Below are 24,192 nucleotides of genomic sequence, written 5' to 3' on the forward strand. Positions count from 1 at the left end.
CAGGTCTGTAATAGTATTTTATGCAACAGTTGTATCCGAGGGATAAAAAATGGCGAGAAACGTGAATGACGATGTGAGCGTAGCGAAAATCGTATGAAGAAGACGCCACGAACTTTTTTTGACTTACTTAAACAATGTTGCATACAATACTTTATGTACAACTAGGTAGTTATTATTATATTAAATATAATACACGAATAGAAAAATAAGTAAACTTTAAACTAACTTTTGTGAAACCTATGGCAAACACAAATAGAAGGTGAAAAAAATAGTTTACGGTTTACGGTAAACTTTGTTTTGAATTGACATTTACCCGCAGTGTGATATCAAAAATGCGTATAATGATATTGTACGAGTACCGGATAACTCACGTCATAAATCGTGTTTAGCTCGACATGTTTCGGGCTAATTCGTAGCCCTTCTTCATAGGAGCACGCGACTTGGCGGCTGCCGCAACACGCGCACTCACGCCACCGCTCTAGCTCGATTTAAGACGTGAGTTATCTGTTACAATATAACTTAATATGAGTGAGTCTCACGGTAATTTCGTGTTCAAAAATGCGTATTTCTTATGGTGACAGCTATGGCGGCATTATGTTTGGAAAGTTTTTGTTTTATATAATACCATATTATAATTAAGTAGCATTTAAACAGCAACCGCTAGTAGTATAGGAGTAGAAAAAAAACATTTTGAATCGCTTGAGAGATTATAATTTGAACTCCTCAAAGTATTACCCTTCTACTTTGGCGCAGTTGGTTAAAAGTGATACGTTTCCCCTGACAGTTGAAGTGGCCAGAAAGTTGGCCTAGTTTTCTGGGGCATCATGTTTTCAGAAAATATTGACACCAGGAAATAAGGTGGCCACTCGGAGGAATTTTGCGCTCATAAAATGGGCTGACGCTTCAGAATATGAAATGGGAATTCATTGTTGATGTTTATTAGTGATATAATTATTGAGTTAATCAAAAAAACAGTAAGAGATGTAATCATTTTTATAGCCGCCAACAGCCGTTATGAAGTAAATTTTGACAGATTGCACAAATATTTTCAGGTGGTAGGACCTTGTGCAAGGTCCGCCCGGATTGCTACCACCATCTTGCTCGCTAATCCTGCCGTGAAGCAGCAGTGCTTGCACTGTTGTATTTCGGCGTGGAGAGTAAGACAGCCGGTGAAATTACTGGCACGTGAGGTATCCCATCTTAGACCTCTAGGTTGGCAACGCGTCTGCAATACCCCTGGTGTTGCAGATGTTTATGGGCGGTGGTGATCTCTTACAATCAGGAGACCCACTTGCTCGTTTGCCATCCAGTCGAATAAAAAAAAAAAAAAAAAAAATATATGAAGTTAAGAAAAGAGTAAACCGTTGACAAAAACGCAATGCTGACTTGTTGCGTGTGACAGAATAGTAAGTGGAACATTTTTTCCAATGCTTCACATTGTAACTATTTAGAAACTTCATAGTTGTGCATGGTGTCAGGATTGATTTTATTAAACCCCGACGCAAAAAGAGAGGTGTTATAAGTTTGACCGCTATGTGTGTTTGTCTGTGGCACCGTATCTCTTAAACGGGCGAACCGATTTGAATGCGGTTCTCTTATTTGAAATCAGGTTTTTTAGCAATGGTTCTTAGATATGTTTCACCAAAATCAGCCGATTTTGAGATATTGAACTTTGAAATGACAAAGTCGGGGGTTTTCCAACTTTTTGTTGGTTAGGTTATATATTTATAAACCCCGTTGATTATAGTGTTGTACATGCAAAAGCCAGCGTGTGCGTGCGTGCGTGTGTGTGTGTTCTTTTTATTCCGATATTCCCACGGGATTGACGAAGAAGTGTTCGTTACACAAGTAACGAAAATACCACGATGTGATTTTCGAAAATTTAACTGCCACAAAATTGAACTACTGCGCATATTTTTTTTAATTTGTTATAATACGAGTATGAAGTAGGTGTTTGGTGTATTAACCCATCGTCTGCGAAAACTAAAAAAAAAAAAGAGCAAAAAGTAGTCTTAAATTTGGTACTGATCCTTATCAAACACAGACGAAGAAGGGTTAAGTCTCTAAATAAAAAAATATATAATTTTGAAATATGCACTTCATGTCAAGTAACCATCAAGATTTTGGATCTAGTCCCACTCCGAAAGTATTTACGGGGTTGAAACGCTACGCAATCTTATTTTGATGTTTCACAAAGTAAAGCCTATAAAAAAATGACTCGCATCAAGAGAAAGCACATATCTTTGTTAAATTGAATAAAATTATTAATAAAACTCACCACAGATCTGACTAGAAGTTCGATGGTGAACCACACATTGCACACCAGTTCTATATAAAAGAAGGCCACATGCGGCTGCCCGTTGTTCTGCCAGGCTGGCCTGGTTTCCACCACAGCTGTCGTCTCCTTCAGGGTGCTGTTCTCTGTGACTGCTGGCGTGAGGACCCGAAGGTCTGGGTGCGTCTTGAGGCAGAAGCAGAGGACAGATATGCAGATGAAGAAGACTGAGAGGGCTGATATCACCTGAAACAAGGAGGGTTTAACTAAGTTCAATAGGCAACAGGTTCAGACTTCGATGCTTAAGGATTAGTTCCTAATTTTTCTTATTAACTAGCATTTACCCGCGTTCTAGCAATTGAATCTAATAGGATTTTGCAAAAAATCCCGTGAGAAGTTCCATAAATTACATGGAAAATTTTACCTCGGCCACAAAACAAACGAAGTTTTATTACTATTAGAACTTATAAGACCTGAATATTCTGTGAACCTTTTTTGGATAAATGAAAAGTTTGTCGATAAAGCAAGGGGCACCTGTAACAGTACACGTAGAATGGCAGTGTTGGGTCAAATTATAGCTCTATTTTGGTCAATGAACGTTATAATTGTAATAAATGGATATCGAAAACGATAAGTTTTAATTTTAATTTAAGTTTATGTGGTACACGGCCTGTCCGGCACTCTCAATTGTTTTCTTGCCCGCTCAGTAATAATAATGTATCCGCTAATTATCCAATCTCGCCTGTGTCGTACATTTAGATATGTACAGAATGTGACATATTTTCATTGTCAATAAAAGCATTTCAATCCACTGTGACGTTAGTTATAGATACCTAGTTAATTTATTTTAAGCAATAATGTGGTAAGTGAACTTATTTCATCTGCATGCTCATTTTGCATGCTCCTTTAGCCACATTATGATTGTTGTGGACAGTTGTAGTTAAGTTACGAACTTTGATTGTGTAGTATTAATGTGTCAATTACAATAGTATCTGTTTGTAATTTGTACATACATACATACATAAAATCACGCCTCTTTCCCAACGGGGTAGGCAGAGACTACATCCTTCCACTTGCTACGATTCTGGCATACAACTCTCGCTTCCTCTACATTCATCAATCTTTTCATGCGTGCACGTCGGTTTAGTGTACTCCTGACCCGACCTTTCTTCAGAACGTCCTCGATTTGATCGTGGTAAGTTCGTCTAGGCCTTCCTCTCTCAACGTTCCCGTTCACGCTCGTCTTATAGATCTGCTTAGTCAATCTGTATCTGTAATTTGTAACTGTTCCTTAAATAAATAAATAAATTACACCACAAACTAATCGGCTGCGGCTCAGGAGCAAACAGCGATAGGTCAAAATATTATTTGTTCAAACAATTCAGAGCGAGCGCAGCGTAAACATGGCTTGTCCCAGAAATAATGAAACGATATATTTGTATTGGTTTTTATTGTTTATTGTTTCGACTTTGACCTGGAGTTCGGTCAATTCATTTGTACATTTCAGGCAAAATAAGTTAACCTAGAAATATCGTCCTTTGATATATCTCCGACTATTTTATTTTTATTTTTTATTTATTTATCTCAACAAAAATAAATACATTAAATTTATGACAAATACTTCGCCAAACTGCAAAACAGTTTGTTGGCGAATACTACGCTCCTTATTTTAACATTATGTTCCTATACCTAAATATATCTGTGTTTGTTTACTTACTTATTTTGTGCAATAAAGAGTTTACATACATACATAGGTACATATACTCATACCACCACTCACCATGTAGTTTTATATTATATAACTTAGTTTCATGATAGTTAATTATTTTCTTCAAGGAAATCATCTATCAAATACGCTTTGACTGGTTTTAAATGCTCCTTTACTCATACACTCTGTTTCAGGGAAAAGTTTACTGAAGATTCGCGGGATTAGATAAGCTCTCGTTCTTTGTCCGTAGTAATTACAAGATCTTGGTTCCTTATAGCTCACACGCGACGTTATTCTTAAATTATGGTTATATGTCTTCCACACTTTAAAATAACTTAATTTCATTGTAAAATCATGTAAATACTCGACTTCTCGATACCAACGCCATCTAACCATATTTTATCTGTCATGAAACCCTCATTGTTGTATTGTTGTTGTACGTCGCAAAAACAAAATTTTAAATATCGAAATAAATTACGTCAAAATGACGGCTTCACGGCCACAGATGCGATAAAAGAGAACTTAAAACGCTCAATGGGATCATAATTCAGAGCAGTTAAGCGTTTTTCACCACTCAAACGTAATGGTTGGTTAGAGACAATTAAAACGCCTTCAGCATTCCCCCTAAAAAGGCGGTTTTAAAAGGAACGTAATTTATCGAGGAATGAATGGATATTTTCGTACGTTTGAATCGAATGGGACATTGCTTTTTTTGAAGTCTCATAAAACCTCTGTCGCCTTTATAAGGAAATGAAGCCAGTTTTATTAAGTTGGTTTTGTTCCCGTATTTTGCTTTGACTCATGGTTGTTTCTAAATTCTGTATGAGCCAAACGAAAATGTATTTAACATATTGAATAAAGCTTACGCTTAAAGTATGCAAAGCACACGTGCAGTTTAGGGTTCCGTACTGATACGTAACTGGAAAACCGCAATGAGTAGAAGCTATGCTCAGACCAAACGTCATTATCAGGTAGCGTAACTTTGTTGCCGATGACAGACGTAAGACGTCAAGCTGAACAGAGTGTTTTTATCCAGATCTCTTTAGTATACTGATAAATCAATGTCAGATAGAGCGCAGTCGATTTTCATGGATGGTTTTGGGATTTGGAATTGCCAGAAATTTTACGCAAAGAACTATTTTTAAAATCCATAAAAAAAAACGATTTACCTACATGAAGAAAGGTTTTGACTTTCAACAATATTTTGCTCCATGTGGGGTTATGAGGATTATGACCAGTACAACGCCAATTTGTAACTGGCTGGAGATTCGAGAGTTATATTGCCCTGAGTGTACACGTGAAATTTATTTATGCAAATAAAAACGAATATTTTTTGTTACAATTAGATTACCCAGTAAAACTATCCCGCGAGAACTATGCAATTTTCCGGGATAAAAATTATTTGATACCGAATTTCATCTAAATCGGTGTAGCGGTTTAGACGTGATGAAGTACCAAACAAACGAACAGATTTACAAACTTTCGCATTTATAATCTTAGTGGGACAGTGAGATGATTTTGAATCGGGATAAAAAGTAGCCTATGTGTTATTCCAATGTCCATCTATCTGCGTACCAAATTACATCCAAAGTCGTCCAGACGTTTTAACGTGAAGGAGTAACAAACATACACACACAAACTTTCGCATTTATAATATTAGTAGGATTAGTAGGACAGCTTGACTTTTCGATACGGAACCCTCAGAATGCGTGAGCCAATAAGAAAATAGCTAGAGCCACTGTTTATCCAAGTACGCCTCTTGAGAGGATTCCGTTAATTGATCATCTCCGCCGCTTGATTGCGCACTTAGAAATCTCTCGCTAATACGAAATGGTTTCAATCCATCGTCGGCTTTTCCAAAGTATTTGAATGTTTTGACCATGAATATTATCTATCTATAAATGAATGAGAAAGTGTGTGTTTGTATGTTTGTCCGTCTTTCACGCCCAAACGAAGCAACGGATCGACGTGAGTTTTGGCATAGAGATAGTATATGGGCCAGAGATATAGGCTACTTTTATCCCGGAAAAATGCACAGTTCCCGAGGGACCAGCGCGCGATAACCGAATTCCGCGCAGACGAAGCCGCGGGCAAAAGCTAGTTATTATTATAAACTTTAATGTTTGTGAGTCTATAATTATACACGTGTGTCTGTATAATAAAACGCATACGCTGAACTCCCCCACACATTTCCCTATATTACATATTTTTTTGTAATGGCTACGGAACCCTATTTCGGGCGTGTCCGACACGCTCTTGGCCGGTTTTAATTTTAGAGATAGGTATGATTGTTACACAGATTAGTTGTTACCTAAGAAAAATCAGCGAATTTCTCCTAAACCTTAATTTCTAGAACCCAGTGAAACGAACCAAATTTAATATCCATTTAATTAAACATCACCACAAGTAGATTTGGATAAACAAAACTTTGATTTTCGTTTAAGTTTCCGCACAATATGTCCCAAACTTCCTTTCACCAGGATTTCTTAAACATTTTTTGAGAGTCATCTTGACTATACGTCCCTTTAGCCCTCTAACAAGCAAAAGTTGTGTATGTTGTGAGTTTGGGCTACCTTATAAATTATAATATTCATAAAAATAAGCCGTGAGCCGTGGTGGCCGAGTGGTTTGATCTATGGTCTCTCAAGCAGAGGATCGTGGGTTCAAACCCCGGCTCGCACCTCTGAGTTTTTCGAAATTCTGTGCGGAATTACATTTGAAATTTACCACGAGCTTTACGGTGAAGGAAAACATCGTGAGGAAAAATGCACAAACCTGCGAAGCAATTCAATGGTGTGTGTGAAGTTCCCAATCCGCACTGGGCCCGCGTGGTAACTATGGCCCAAGCCCTCTTGTTCTGAGAGGAGGCCTGTGCCCAGCAGTGGGACTGAGATGGATAAAAATAATATCCATATTTTTTATTCGAAATCCCTACCCCGAGGCTCCGTGTCCAGCAAAGATGTGCAAGGATGTATTGTGTTACGAGGAAAGTGTTTTTCAGGAACCAATAGAAACGCTTCATTTACCTCGCCTCGCTACGCTCAGCTGTTTTCACTAGAGATGTGCTGAGCGAGGATAGGTAAATGAAGAGTTTCTATTGGTTCATGAAAAACAAATCCATCGCAACTATTCCTCGCGCTCGTTTGGTGGAAACCAGCATGGCTACTACGAAACTCGAAACTCGAAGTTCGCGTCCTGCGGCTCGCTCTCGCGTATTAAATAGTTTAAGTGTCAGAGGGACCGCACGACACGAACTTCGAGTTTCGAGTTTCGTAGTAGCCCTGCAGGCCGTGAAATAGAATTTAGAATCTACACTCGGTCCCAGGTACTTGGCCACGTTTGCCGCGTGGCGTCACGTTGTGCTACGTTGTGCCACGTCGTGCCGTTTTGTGCTCGCACGTGCTTCACGGCATTGTGCCCACGGCGGGATGTGGGCTGATTGATTGATTGAAAAATTGTGTGTTTGTGTGTTGTATTTGTGTGTCTTTGTGAATGTGAATAAATGTCTTCTTTCTTTCTTTAATGCATTCTACTTTTATTCCCCTCTTTTTGCGTCGGGGGTTAAAAATTGCCAGACTTGATTTTTGACACAAATTAAATCTTACCAAATTAAGAGTAAAGCATAATACTAAGTTTATAAACCCTACAAACGGTGTATATCCTCCTAAGTCCTCGCGTACTTTATAAAAGACCAATCAACACTATGTACTTTAACAATAACGACCGAATGTACTTTATACAGTACAAATTGTTCATTGAATAAAGAATTCTAAGAATTTTGAAGTAATATCCTAAATAACAAGGCAGATCAACCACGCCTAGATCTTAAGCACTAAGTTTGTTTAAAAATGTCAGGACTCAGGAGGATATGTTTAGAATCTATTTGAAACATTCAATAACCTTCCGAAGTTTCATTCCGGAGAGCTTCGGGTCACAGTGGTCCATTGTGTCCAAGTCAAATTCACAAGGTAAGGACTAACACAATGCATTTCTATGCTGGGAGATGCCAGGGCCATGTATATGTATATACATATACATACGTGGGCACTGTACTGCCTATGCTTGTCAATTGAATAATAGAAAAGATTTTCGATGTTAGGATGTTTGGCGATTGGGGTTAAGTAAAAGTTGTCAGGTAGATTTTACTGTGAAAAATTTAACGTAATTACAACAAAACTATTCGAAATGATAGAAAGAAAGAAGGAAGACATTTATTCAGTAATACGGAAGACACAAATACAATAAAATCACACACAAATAAACCAAAAAAAAAACATATGAAAATAGTAACATAATACACAATTTTGTGTGTCCCCGCAAAAGCAAAACGGTCGCTGACTCAGCATTATAATGAGGCATTAAACGCCAGCAGCGCTGATTTTCTGCCAGAACCGTCCGTGACTCACGGAACGATGCACAAATATATAAAGAAATAGAATAAACAAATAAATAAACCTTCTCGCAAACAAAAATAAATTGAATTAAGTAATAAGTGACCAAGAAATAAATAAATAAATGACCAGTAACAAAAAGTAAAAAGCAGGGATAAATAAATTGTTTAAAAACAAGCCGGAATACAATACAATACAATACAATAACTCTTTATTGCACACCAATACAGTAAACAGTACAGAAAACACAAGTATATACATAAACCAATGAATAAGAAGATAAGAATACCAATGCAAAAATGAACTAAAAACAACGCAAAATTTTAAGACAACTTAAATACCTATATACGAACATTGCAAGCCAATTCAGAGCTTGTAAAAAGCTGGCCAAGTTCGAGTCGTTCGATGCCTGACCAAATTATATAGGTAAGCAAAGTTTTTAATAATCACATGAGTGTTGCGTTTAAATTACTAATTATTTATAGCAATATTTTGCTAATATAATTTTGTTAGGAGTCTAAAGGTAGATCTGATTTCTACCATTCGGATTTCGTATTTTCAAGAATTCGGATCGGACTCGGATTGTTGTAGTGCGTATTCGCTCTTAGACTAGACATTTCATTTGAAATTCCGCGTTAATTCCCACAGAAATTAAAAAAAATACATCCTACTAATATTATAAATGCCAAAGTTTGATTGTTTGTTCGTTATATCACGTTTAAACCGCTGAACCGATTTAGATGAAATTCGATATTCAGAGTCAAAAGTGCATAGTTCCCGCGGGATATCTATAACCGAATCCTACGCGGGCGGAGTCGCAGGGGGCTATATAGTTTAGAAAATTACGCTGAATAAACAAATTAAAAAGCTCGACTGGTTTATAAAAATCTTTTAATAAAAATAAATAAAGTCAAGAACACGAGACTAACGAACTCTGTTAAGTCAGGATCCATTCAAAATCGTGACCCGCTCAAAAATTCTTAGTACCTAATGTGTACTGAAGCAGCAGAAAGCAATCGATAGTAGTCGTGAAACGGTCGTTTTTAGGGTTCCGTACCCAAAGGATGCCAACGGAACCCTATTACTGAGACTCCGCTGTCTGTCTGCCTCTCTGCCTGTCTGTCCATCCGTCTGTCACAGGGCTCTATCTCTTGAGTCGTAATAGTTAGACGCTTGAAAAAATTTCACAAATTATGTATTACTGTGGCCGCTATAACAACAAATACTAAAAACAGAATAAAATAAATATTTAAGGGGGCTCCCGTACAATACAATTGTTTTCCTTTTTTGCTTATAAAATACTAAGGGACTACAGGGATCCCATACATCCCTGTATTATTTTATTTTTTTTTTATTTTTTTCTTTAATTGTATAGGTACTATAGTTTTTAAGTATTTTATTTGTAATTATATTATTATGAAAAAATTACTTTCTGCCAAGTTTCTTGCGGCACATTCTTCTTGGCAATGATGGTCTTTCCGAAAGTGCTGGTTGTTTAAAAAATGACGTGTAAAAGTGCCCATTGCCGCCTTTTTACTGAATAAATGATTTGAATTTGAATTTGAATTTGCTTGATATTGTTGATATTAATAACGGCAATAGGTAGAAATATTCACAGAACCTTTAGTTGTATAATCACTTTAAAAATAAATAGTTAATTTTTTGCTATTGTCTAATGTTGCACAGATAATGGTACGGAAACTACGGAACCCTTCGTGCGCGAGTCCGATTTGCACTTGGTTTTTATTTTATTTCATGCTTTTTTTGATAATTCTCTATAATAGTATGTACCTAAATCTCCTAAACATTGCTGACAAAGCTTTAGATTCATATGTTCCATCATAATCATGTCAGCCGTAGGATGTTCACTGTTGGACATTGGCTCACCCATAGAACTCAGTTGCTTCGGTTGTAAGCGGCCTGCATCCACCGTGAACCCGCGGTTATAACCAGATCATCCGTCTATTCGTTGGTGTTTAGCTGTAAGATATTCTTGCCATTGAATGTGTTATTTTATTATGAAAATACATGATGATCACAAATAATTTACTGAATCAGGCGTTACTTTGCGGCATCAATATATATATTATTATGTACTTATAATAGAATGCTTTGCGGAGTAAAATAATTTCTTTGCTCACCCGCGACCTTATTATAGCTAAGCTTATGCAAGATATGCGTGTTCATGCAGTTCCTCCACCTCCACACTGTAAGAACACACAAATCACACAAACCGATCTATCACCACCACCACAATACACTGACGCGTCTCGATATTTTGTAATGCATGGTAATAATTAGACACAACAGTATGGGGTCTATTATTAATGAACAGGTAAATTTAGTATCATCTCCCTTTGCTACGGCTTGGGTCTAATTTCAGCATCGGTTCGATCGGTGCACCTTCGATTTGTCACTAAATACTTACAGCCTTATTCATAAAAAGTTAGAGCCTCCTTGAAGGCCCGATGCTAAAAAACATGATTCATAAACGTCTGTTAGCGCTAATCAGTCGATCAAGGCTCTGCTAAAGTTAGAGGACCGTAGACCCTCCTTTATCTCTCTGCTAAGTCACAAAATGGCCGCCACAAGTTTGAACAGCTGACTTTGACTAGAGCAAAAAACCATAGGTACCGAAGATATTTATAGTGAAGGCAGGGCTACGCAGCTTAAAAAAAAACAGGAAATTTATTTTCAGGAATTTGTATTTAAAAATCCTCTAAATTAGCAACAATAAATTAACAATAAATATGAAAAAAAATAAGGATGATTAACATAATTATGGCTTTTTGCACAACATAAACATGCGGATCGGAAATGGCGGGAAAACAAACATCTCGCTTTTTATTTTTTTTCCTGGTAATTTGCTGTCACTGCTGTCAATTTTTTTTTTAATTATCGATTAGGCCATTTTTTGTCTTTGATTTGTCAAGGTGGCCAACATAACGCGTCTAATCCATCTATCAGCAGCTCAACAACTAGCAGACTGCTAGCAAGCGTTTATGAATCATACTTCTTGACAACCGTCTAACAAGCTAACCTCAATTAAGGATTTTTTATGAATAAGGCTGTTAATCTTTTCAAGCCAAAGCTTGTTTACCTGCTCTTGCTGTTGATGATGATGACATTTTCTTTGTTACTGTAACAAATTACCGTCACTCAGGTTTCATTCGTCTCATACGGCTCCGTAACTACTATACGCAATTTCTCTGAGCGATATCTCTATTCACAGAACGGTCGATAATTTTGCCATATAGAGCTAAAGGCCGAACTTTGCAAGTTCATCATCATCATCATCCCAGCCTATATATGTCCCACTGCTGGGCACAGGCCTCCTCTCAGAACAAGAGGGCTTGGGCCATAGTTCCCACGCGGGCCCAGTGCGGATTGGGAACTTCGCACGCACCATTGAATCGCTTCGCTGGTTTGTGCAGGTTTCCTCACGATGTTTTCCTTCACCGCAAAGCTCGTGGTAAATTTCAAATGTAATTCCGCACATGAATTTCGAAAAACTCAGAGGTGCGAGCCGGGGTTCGAACCCACGTCCCTCTGCTTGAGAGGCGATAGGTCAAACCATTAGGCCACCACGGCTTTTGGAAGTTGTTGACTTTAAATACATTTGGATGATCATTGGAATGGATACCGATTGTTGCAGTTTAAGTTACTTAACAGAGTCTTAGACCACTAGAGTTGTTTTTTCCCCTTTTAAGTTTTTTTCTCTGGCGCGCGCTACTTGCAAATAAACGTTCTTTGCTTTATATCCTAGCCCTTAAATACTTTAAAAATACTTAGACACCAGTCGCTGTAGTTGAAAACGGCAACGGGATTTTGTTTCCATAGGCAGTCACTTTGTCAAGTTTTTATTACATTATTTATAAACAGCCTAGGTACCGGTGGATGGACCAGGTCGGGAAGGATATCGCCCATCTCCAGAAGCCGGAGTGGCGGAACGTGGCCCAGGCAGAGCAGAGTGGCGTGCTCTGGTGTCGGAGGCCGAAATCCACTTCGGATCGCTGAGCCATCTTAGTAAAATATTTTTATTCCAAATTCTTTGAAATTAAACAAATAACCATGTCCTGAAAAACTATACAGAGTGCAGATACGCGGTATTTATATAGGTTATACAAATACAAATGTAAATATTTTTATTCAAAGCAATAAAGAGTACAAACAATGCATTATTACATAAGTATCGCCCTTTTTTGAACATGAAACTACCGTGAGACTCACTCATATTAAATATAATGACCCGGATAACTCACGTCTTCAATCGAGTTTAGCTCGACATGTTTCGGGCTAATCCGTAGCCCTTCGTCTTCGGAGCAACGCGACTCAGCGGCTGCTGCAAGACGAGCACGAGCACGAGGGTTTGAATCGCGTTGCTCCGAAGACGAAGGGCTACGGATTAGCCCGAAACATGTCGAGCTAAACTCGATTGAAGACGTGAGTTATCCGGGTCATTATATTTAATAAGTATCGCCCTCGTAGAACAACTAAGCGTAGTTCACACTTATGACAATCAGCCTTTGCCCGCGGCTCCGCCCGCGTGGTATTCGGTTATCGCGCGCTATTCCCTCGGAACTGTGCATTTTTCCGGGATAAAAAGTAGCCTATGTCACTCTCGGGCCCATAAGCTATCTCTATGCCAAAAATCGCGTCGATCCGTCGCTCCGTTACGGCGTGAAAGACGGACAAACATGCACACAAACACACACTTTCGCATTTATAATATTAGTATGGATTGCAATATGAGTGAATGTTAACATATTTAAATGTATGTAAAGCAACAATGCAAGCAAGCAAAGCAGCAATGCTGAGCTGGGACCGCTTCGCGATTTCGCATATTGTTTTTTTTTTCTCAATGTATTTTTATTTTGTTTATTATGCGAAGAGCGAATAAATATTTATATTTCTATATAAAATAAATAATAATAAATATAAATGGGTCCCACTGAAAAACAGCGTTGCGGCTTGCCGTAGCACTATGCTGAGTGGGGTCCACTTTGTACTATTCGATGTTATTTTTATTTTTTTCCATCTTATGTATTTTTATGTGTATCGAATATGTGTAAATAAATGTTTCTCTCTCTCTCTCTCTCTCTCATATATAAGCGGATTTGCACTACCCCCGACGATAACAAAACGCTCGCTTCGCCGCTGCGCGCGGTCGTAGCCAGGCCGTTAGCGAGCGAGCTAAACTGTCTCCTCCTTCTGTAAGCGATGATTGATGTTGCTTAGCTTTCTGTCCAAAAGCCTAAAGAAACCCACGTAGCATTATGTGATTTTTCGCGAATTTCCTATAGAAAACTTGTCTTAAATGGCTTTTTGTGGGGGAATGCTTTGATGTTGTTTATTCTTAGAAGTTATTGTGGTTGTAAATGATTATTATTGGTCTAATCTAAGGATATTTTATTCAGTATCTACAATACAGGCAATAATAATAATGGCTGCTGAGGCACCGATTTCAAACGGGGAGAAATTTTTCGTCACGGTTTTTTGTAGTCGGTTCAAATTTTATGTTATAACTAGTCTCTACCCGGGACTCTGTCAGTGTAGAATACGGTTATTTCTATCCCGCAGAAACTATGCAATTTTCCGAGATAAACCTCTATGTCCTTCCCCGGGACTCAAACTAGCTGTATACCGAATTTAATCTAAATCAGTTCAGCAGTTTAGACGTGATGAAGTAACAAACAAACAAATAAACAAACAGACTGTTTTTTCGCATTTATAAAATGAGTGGGATTTATTTTCATCACTATCATCATCATCTCTGCTGGGCATAGATCTCCTCTTAGAATAAGAGAGCTTGGACCGTAGTTCTCATACGGGCCCCAGTACGGATTGGAAACTTCAAACACACCATTGAATTGCTTGCACCATTGAAATACCTGTGTATTTTTGTTATACTGACTTAAAAAATATATACACAGATATTATTTATATTTTGTAACTTGACACGTATTATTTATAGCAATTTAAAATATGTATATGATATGGTATGTTGATTCGATCCATATATATAAGATGTTTGGATGTTTATTATTCAATCACGTCTAAACCGCTGAACCGATTTAGAACAGATACAGATAGTTTGAGTCCCGGAGAAGAACATAGGATAGTTTTTATCCCGGAAAATTGCATAGTAATAATAATAATAATATCTTTATTAAATGATTATGGTATACACGTTGGTGAAGTTGTTATAAGTTTGATAGTAAGTCGCACATAATCTGCTCCATTGCCCCATTTTTAGTTCCCGCGGGATAGCGATAAACGAATACTATGCGGACGGAGTCGCAGGCAACCGCTATTAGACTTTTAAATATACAATTTTCAGATATAATGATGTTTTGTATGTGTATTATATATTGCACATACTTAGGTAATTAACGTTTGTAATATTCATTTATATTTATTGAAGTATTTTGCTTTATTGGTCGATCCTTGTTTTTAATTGCTCTTCTCTACCACTCAACGGTTGACTGGCAGAGATTCCTTCAAGGATAAGTCCGCCTTTGTAATTAACACATTATTTTTGCAACCTTTTTGTTTTTCCTTTTTGTACAATAAAGAGTATAAACAAACAAACAAACAAAATGCATAGTTACCACGGGATAAAGGTAATTACTTATTTTTTTGTAAATAAAAAATTACAGCATTACTGTTAAAAAACCATGCGCTCCAAAATTCAAATTATACACAAAAAAAAGACACAAAAAGATATAAAATACACAATAAAGACCTACAAAAAACCTAATTAGGGATTTTTAAAAGTCGTCTTCGACGCTATCCTAAAACGACGGAACACCACGCTCTCCAGCCAGAAGTCGTATGATCGTTGGCCAGCCCTCTCGATCTGAGAGGAGGCCTGTGTCCAGCAGTGGAACGCATGATGATGATGAGGATGATAGATTTACGAATTTTCCGCTAACGAAGCCGCCGGAAACAGCCAGTATAAATAAAGTAAAACATTATGAGAACCCTCCAAAAATTACGGCTCTTAGCGTAAGTTCCCCTTTTTCTTTGAACCTTTGCGTTTGATTATCAAACGATCCTTTTGTACCAATAAACGGTTCCATTCTCCACAATAAATTCAATAAGAATAAACGTTTTATCGCAGGTACGATATTTACAGGAGGATTCTGTTTTAGAAACTGATGACTACCACCTACTTTAATGCTCTTTGATTTGCCTTTTTTTGTATTTCTGTTCCTAAGTACATACATGCTCTTGGCCATTTTTTCTCATAAGGTACGGCATCCTAAAACAGAGTTTATATTCGAAATATGTTAAAACGACTTTGTGCAATTTAGTCGATTTATTGTGGTAGATTGTTCAACAAGGGGCTAAAACAAGCCATAATGACAAGGGATGTTTAGCCACCCGAGCAGAGCGAGGAGACAATAGTTCGAGTGTCATTATTCATTATGGTTGTTTAGTCTCGCGTTAAACAATCTACTTTTCACTTTGAATGCGAGGAAAAAAACAACGTTCTAAGTATACATAATTAAAATATTACTTTTTTATTAGGCACGCTCAATACGAGTAATGGACATCAGTTCAAAATTCAAATAGCAAAAAATTTGGTCCGCGGATTTTTCCTTATTTTTTGTGTAAAGTGACGCTTTAAATGCTTGCATATTTAGCCAACAGATTAAAGTTTGAAAATGACTTTAAAACTAATTGCCACTAATTGGATTATGCATAAAAAATGAATTCATACTAAATATAATTAAATAGATTCATATCATGTCAATCATTAATCGTGATTCACGAAATTAAATCTTTTTTTAATATTTTTTTCCGCATTTTAATTTTGAGGTTATTCCCACCACATAAAAATTGTCTATGCACAACTTATACACAATCAATGAAAATGGCGATAATCTTCCATTCAAAAACACCGTGACTGGCTGTTGAGGGGTGTCCAGAGTAAATTAAAAAAGTACTTTAATCCCTAGAGATTATTAAGGAGCTTTAGTCCCGATATGCAGAGACTAAAGTAACATTTTAAGAGCATGCGTAGTGAAAATATTTTAATACCTACCTACGAGTACTCTTGAGATTTGGACATGGTTAATTGTATAATTTATTCTCTTTTTTTTGTGATTTTTGTCATTTGTTTTATTGTAAGTATAAGTAACTGTTTAAAAAAAAAGGTTAATTTCAAGTTCGATAAATATGTACGAGTAGCAGGGTTGTAATAAACAAGGTTGGAAGTATGTTATGTTGTGAAAACTATCTCCGAACAACTCACGGCTTAAACGTATGATAAAAATCGTAGCTTAAAATTTTGTGATACTTCATTTCCATCATCATCAAAAGATAGTGTTTTAAGAATAAATAACAATGAGAAATATTTATACACTCGAAGTCACAAAATGAATAATGAGTCTTCCAACAAATCATGTAAAATGCCCACAACCAAATTAAGATACCATTGTAATAGCCAAATCCAAAGAGCAAAATGTAATCTAACATCCCGAAAAGGACTACCTAATACAGAAGCACTAATTGTCCACCAAATAATGGAAGTACCGGTCCTTAATCATTCCAGGGTTTACTGCAAATAATCAGACACTTTAACAACCAATTTTAGAGGGTAATACGTAGACGTAGAGTCTAGAATCCGCTGAGGTGCCTCTGAGGGTGGAAAGTAGAATTTTGGGTCCGTCATACACATAATTATAGGACTAGCGACCGCTTTAGGCTTCCAATCTGTCGTATAACTGAAATGGGTAGTGTGTTTCGGATGACAGAGGCAGTAACATAAAAATGCATCATTAAATTTATACTTCTACACTAGCAATCGTCCGCGATTTTGCTAGTCCTACAATATTATAAATACGAAAGTTTGCAAGACTACTTCATTATGTCATCCCAGCCTATATACGTCCCACTGCTGGGCACAGGCCTCCTCTCAGAACAAGAGGGCTTGGGCCATAGTTCCCACGCGGGCCCAGTGCGGATTGGGAACTTCACACGCACCATTGAATTGCTTCGCAGGTTTGTGCAGGTTTCCTCACGATGTTTTCCTTCACCGCAAAGCTCGTGGTAAATTTCAAATGTAATTCCGCACATGAATTTCGAAAAACTCAGAGGTGCGAGCCGGGGTTTGAACCCACGACCCTCTGTTTGAGAGGCGATAGGTCAAACCACTAGGCCACCACGGCTTCACTATGTATTACCTTAAAAAAAGACAGGGTTAGACGTCTTGTTATAATTTGTAGTCATATTTCACAGCATTTTTGTGTGAATTGAGTAACTGAGCAAACCGCATCGCGTAAGTCATGTCTGCTTGTTTGCTTGTCACATTTTCACGTCTAAACCGCTGAACCGATTTAGATGAAATTCGGTATACAAATAGTTTGAATCGCGGGGAAGGACATAGAATAGTTTTCATCCTGGATAATATAGTGATAAACAAATTTAACCTGGACGGAGTCGCGGGCAACTGCCAGTTTAAATTATAGAAAAAGATAACATTTATAGACAACATGGAATATTCTAGCCAACTTAAACAAGTTGAAAAATCTCCGAAATTGTCATTTCAAAATTCATATCTCAATTACGTCACGAATTTCAGTCACAATTATGTTGTTACTAGCCCTTACCCGCGACTCCGTTCGCACAGAATTCGTTTATCGCTATCCCACGGGAAAAAAAAATCGAGATAAAAACTACCCTTAATCCTTCTCCGGAACTTAAACTATCTGTATAGGTACCGAATATCTAAATGGGTTCACTGGTTTAGACGTGATGAAGTAACAAACATCCAATCTTCCAAACAACCAAACTTCCTGACAAACTTACACATTTATAAAATTAGTAGGATTTTATATAAGCAAAGTATACTGAGCGGTCAAAATATGGCCCACAAATGTATGCAGTAATAGGTCATTTTGTGTATAGAGTGGGCCAAATTTTGTGCCGCTGAGTTACACCGGGTGGGCCCTGTAACAGGAGCAAAAAAATAAAACACTGGTTCTGCTCTGCTACTCAAATGGAACTACTTTAGTTCTGCAACTTTCAAAAAATTAAGTAATTTTATCGTTATGTTTATTCCAAACAAATTAAATGGTATTTTCAATGTACGGTATCCAATAGCCTAAATGAAATCGCCTGTCACGTAACAAAACGACGGATTTCGCAATACATTGCTTGTCCAATCAAACTTTAAACGATATTAAAAATCATAACACAATTAGGCAGTTGTCTCACCGCCGGCGAGGAAACGATTGGCTATCGACTATTTCTCGGTCAAGAAACGAACAAAAGATATAAGATCCTGTGTGAGTAAAAGAGACATATATATTAATAGTTGATCGCTGGCGGTTCACACTGCCGGCGAGAACTCGCTCTTACATCTTTTGTCGCAGCGACAAGAGCTATAACTCGCTGAGCAATAAAATTAGCTCAGCGATACTCGCTCAGCGCTGTTAGCTTGGCGGCCGCCCGGCTCGAGCGAGTGGAGCGAGTAATCGCCCGTCGTGCTCGAACACTCGCTTTTCACTGCTCGCCCACTCGTTTCTAGTTACTCGCTCTGCTCGCTTCTCGCTCATCGTCGGCGGTGGGACAAGTGCCTTAAGTTACTTTCCAAAGTTGTAGAACTAATTAGCTCAAGATGAAGAGTAGAAGCCGTGGCTAAATTTTTTGCTCCTGTTACAGGGACCACCTTGTATGTCTGAGAGTATAGGTTGTTTTTGAAAAAATCCATACAGCCCATTCTCGTAGAATAAAACAAGACTACATTACCTACGTTACTGTCCAGTCATTTGTTTGAAATTTATGAGAGTGAAGACAATTTTTATGATAAATTGGGCAGGGGAAATGGAGGCGAGGTCGGCTTAGTCCATTAAAGCTTTCAAGTGTGCAAGGCAAGTGATTTAGTAAAAAGGATGCTCCATTTTATACTATTTTGCACAGTAAAGTTATTCAATCACACATCATGTTTCGGTCTATATACTCGTACGTCCTACTGATAATCCAAATTCCTTTAATTTGATTCCTAATTCTCTTTAGGTGGAAACTAGAGGTGCCTTTTGTCAAATTCTAGGCTAAAAACACCTCTGGATTGTATTTTTTTAAATCACATATATCTATTCGTCCTATTGCTGGGCACAGGCCGCCCTTCCTTTAATGAGAATGCTTGGGGCTTTTGCTTGCTTTGGGGCTCGGGCAGTACGATTTGGGAACTTATGTGCTTCAATAGATAGTTAAAATAAAATTAAAGAAAAGAAAGAGAGACGGTAAGGAGAGAGTTCTCAGAGCAATGAACAAAAGTACCATAGCTAAATTGCTTTATTAGTGCCACTTGTCCCATGGGACTACTGACACGTAATCGTCTCAGTAGTCCCATGATGGGACTACTCAATGGACTAGTGGATAGACGGGCTTTTGAGGTGGCAAGGATTTACAGAGTGTGCCGTAGAAAAGATACAGAATGTGCAAATTTCGGTGGAAACTACCAATTTGAAATATATTTTACGAAAAGCCATTAATAAAAGACAAAATACTACTCTTAATTAAGTAAATGTCACAAGCTTTCTAATAAATCCACGATTATTTGAAATAGACGCACGTACGTTCACCGAACGTGCTTTTCGGGCTTGCTATTATGATAATGCCGCATATACATGGAAACGACACTGCAAGACTTGCTCGTACCGGGTCCTTATCTTAGCCTGAAGGTAACGCACGTGACATAGTATAAGGACGGTCGTGCACAAAGAAGAGGATTTGAGACAAGTTTCATTAAAACTTAGTCCTATGAAGAACTAAACACACGGGAGTTCTTCGCTTATCTTTGCCCTCAATTTGTTGGTTGATTTATTTAATTACTAGAGTTTACCCGCTGTCTCGCATGCATAAACTATTCGATCTGGTAGTTACAATTGAAATTCCTGGATTTTACAAAGGCTGTGTTAAGAACAACTGTACAAAATTTTCATGACTAAGCCCAGCGGTTGAAATTTCAAGATTTTATACCTATCCCGTGGTAACATCGGAATAAAAAGTAGCCTATGTGTTTTTGCAGACGTCCAGCTACCTAATACCAAATTTAATGACTCTAAGCCCAGCGGTTGTTATTTCAAAATTTTATCCCTATCCCGTGGGAATATCGGGATAAAACGTCCAGCTGTCTACATACCAAATTTCGTTCAAATGCGTCCAGCCGTTTTAGCGTGAAAGAGTAACAAACATACCCACCAACACATTTTTTTTATTCGACTGGATGGCAAACGAGCAAGTGGGTCTCCTGATGGTAATAGATCACCACCGCCCATAAACATCTGCAACACTAGGGGTATTGCAGATGCGTTGCCAACCTAGAGGCCTAAGATGGGATACCTCAAGTGCCAGTAATTTCACCGCCAGTCTTACTCTCCACGCCGAAACACAACAGTGCAAGCACTGCTGCTTCACGGCAGGATTAGCGAGCAAATGGTGGTAGCAATCCGGGCGGACCTTGCACAAGGTCCTACCACCTGCAACAACACCAACTTACGCATTTATAATGTAAGTAGGAAGTAGGATTCATAATAAAGGCTTACAGTATACACCAATACTAGCAACCATCCCTAGAAATTCTGATTTCAAATAAAAGAAAACCGCATTCAAATCGGTCCACTTGTTAAAGAGTTACGGTGCCACAGACAGACACAGATAGCGGTCAAACTTATAACACCCCTCTTTTTGCGTCGGGGTTAAAAAATGGTGTCCAATATTTGCTGATTATCTAACAGACTGACTAGATAAAACATTTCTACGGAATCCTAAAAACATGTTCCGTAAACGGCTATTAACCCTAATCTCGCATCAAGACAATTTTTGAAAGCTTTACGTTGGAACTGCTGCTGGGATTTCATTTTAAGTCTGATGTATAGCCGAAACCCGCGCTCTAAAATCCTAAATCCTAAAACCTTTAAAAGCGCTTCGAAATTTTAGGCAGAATTCAGATTTTCAGAAAAAACTCGTAGCTCAAAATAGATAATTTTTCTGAGTGAACTTTATAGACATTACATCAAGGTTCAATTTTGTTGACATATTGATTATAGATACGAGATTTTTTCAAAGTAGTGACGATATAAGACCCGTATTGGTTTCTCACAGAGCTTCAGTGGACTAACATAAAGGGTGACCTATAACACGCTCTATAGTTTAAAAATAAAGAAGCATGGAAATGATGAAATATGATAAAACTGTTGGTACTTACTCCTTTTTTTATGTCGCTACACTTTTGAGTGTTAAAAAATCCGTGGTGGTTTAGTTGTTAGACGTATGGTCTCTCTAGCAGATCGTGGGTTCAAACCCCGGCTCGCACCTCTGAGTTTTTCGAAATTCATGTGCGAAATTTATCACGAGCTTTACGGTGAAGGAGAACATCGTGAGGAAACCTGCACAAACCTGCGAAGCCATTTGACTTGCCAATTTAAGGCTCAACGGCCATCGGTTGTCCGTGCTGAATGATAACGTATAACGAATTAATAGACCGGCACTTTTTAGGGTTCCGGAGCCAAAATGGCAAAAACGGAACCCTTATAGTTTCGTCAAGTCCGTCTGTCTGTCTGTCCGTCCGTATGTCACAGGCATTTTACTCGAAAACTACAAGATGTATATCAATGAAATTTGGAGTACAGATGTCTTGTCAAAGCCGCTATTTAGTGTAGTTAAATTACAAAAATTTATATTTATAGGTGGGCACTCCATACACGTCACAGAAATTGATTTTTTTAACTCGCATCAGTGTGGACATAGTTCGACAGCTCTTTTGGAAAGATAGTAAGTTTCTCAAAATTTTTTGATTAAGTGAAGATTCCGGAAATAATCGCTCCAAAGTAGCACAAAATTGTGTCCCCCCCCAATTGTGTCTTGTAAACGTTTTGTCTAAAAAACATGCAAAAATATGGAAGGCAACGCTTAATACATTTCAACGGAAATTGGTTCAACATGATCGGATATACCGTTTTTGAGTTATTGGCCGAAAACTGCGCTTCTCAGAAAGACGTTAAGTGCCGTGATGATACGCTCTTTTCTGTAATAAAAAATAGTAATTTATTTAGATATAACTTATAGAAATACAATTATACCTAAGAGCTTAAATATACTAAATAATAAATCTTACTAGCTAACTTAAATATATTTTTATATTTTTTTTGACGATTAGATGGCTAGTGGTTAGAGAACCGACTACGAAGCTTGAGGTCCCGGGTTCGATCCCGTGTCGGGCAGATATTTGTATGAAAATAGAATTTGTTCTCGGTCTTGGGTGTTTAATATTATTTAAGTACGTATCTATATCATATAATTATATTTATCCGTTGCTTAGTACCATAACACAAGCTTTCTAAGCTTACTTTGGGACTAGGTCAATTGGTGTGAATTGTCCGTGATATTTATTTATTTATTTATTTATATCTAAAAAAGACCGCTTGAATCGTTCCTGGCGCAAAGGTGCCAACACGCTGCCGCGTTCCCGCGCGTTGAACGGCGATAGATAGCTTTGCATCAAGAAGACTCGGAGCGAGAGTCTAATCTAATGGTAATAGATTTTAGACTCTAGTATGTTTTAATTGTGTTATAACGCACATAATTTTAGGTACTTGATTTTTTTCCTAATTGCTACGGAACCCTTGGGCGTGTCCGACACGCTCTTGGCCGGTTTTTAAAAGGAACATTGCCATGAAATTATTTTCTTTCCTTTTAATTTTACCAGATATTTCAGAGGGACTTTTTGCCAATGCACTAATTAAAAATTTACAAGAGTTAATGTCACTGTGATAGAAGAAGTATTTTACATAGTTAATTGCCAATCTTACCTAATCCGCGTAAAAAACCCACATTTTAGGCTCGCTAAATGAACAGCTTGATATATTGCCCCTTCCCTTTTAGGGCTGGGACATGAAATAATTTGTAGCCCATTTGTAATGCGTTACAGCTTTAAGAAGAACCTTTACGTTTTAGACGGATGGGTTTGACTGCATTAGAACGAAGTATGTTTTTAGAGTTCCGGAGCCAAAATGGCAAACGGAACCCTTATTAGTTTCGCCATGTCTGTCTGTTTTCTGTCTGTCTGTCTGTCCGTCCGTCTGCGGCTTTGCTCAGGGACTATCAATGCTAGAAAGCTGTAATTTTGCACGGATAGGTCAACGATGCCGACAAAATGGTACAATTAAAAAACTCAAAAAAAAATTTTTTTTAGGGTACCTCCCATAGACGTAAAGTGGGGGTGATTTTTTTCTCATCCACCCCTAAGTGTGGGTTGGATAGGTCTTTTAAAACCATTAGGGGTTTGCTAAAATGATTTTTCGATTCAGTGATTTGTTTGCTAAATATTCAACTTTAAAGTGCTAATTTTCATTAAAATCGAGCGTCCCCCCCTCTAAAATCTAAAGCGGTAGGTGGAAATTTGAAAAAAATTCGGCTCAGTTTGGCTTGAGAATTACGCGTAGTTTATCAGTAAATAACTGCCTAAGGTATAAAATATACCTAAACTTGGAAGATTCCGTTAAAATCTTAGAAAATATTACTTAATTTTTTGTAATGGCTACGGAACCCCTATTTTGGGCGTGTCTGACACGCTCTTGGCCAGTTTTTTTTGAAATTGCAGTTGCAAGCCATCAAGAACCGCTTTTTGTCTAAAAGTGTATTTGAATGGCACACAGAATATTTATAAATTACCAAAAACTATTATTAAGTTGGAAAGCATAAACGAATTTAGGCAGGCTTTGAGTCAAAAGCTTACTATTCAATTCAAGAGTGTTTAAATGACACTCATAATTTAGATTAGAATATATGTATAAGTATAAGTAGTA

General features: G+C 37.7%; 1 protein-coding gene across 2 annotated transcripts in view; it reads right to left on the bottom strand.

Moving 5' to 3' along the window:
• LOC141441078 (potassium voltage-gated channel protein Shaw-like) overlaps positions 1-24,192 on the bottom strand; it is a 276,603-nt gene that overhangs the window by 156,843 nt on the left and 95,568 nt on the right. For both annotated transcript variants that reach the window (XM_074105716.1, XM_074105715.1), the window contains exon 5: positions 2,279-2,521. In XM_074105716.1, the coding sequence (XP_073961817.1) occupies positions 2,279-2,521 (243 nt within the window). The remainder of the gene's footprint in view (positions 1-2,278; positions 2,522-24,192) is intronic.

The sequence above is a fragment of the Choristoneura fumiferana genome, chromosome 23 (assembly GCF_025370935.1).
Source record: "Choristoneura fumiferana chromosome 23, NRCan_CFum_1, whole genome shotgun sequence".
NCBI classification, from domain to species: domain Eukaryota; kingdom Metazoa; phylum Arthropoda; class Insecta; order Lepidoptera; family Tortricidae; genus Choristoneura; species Choristoneura fumiferana.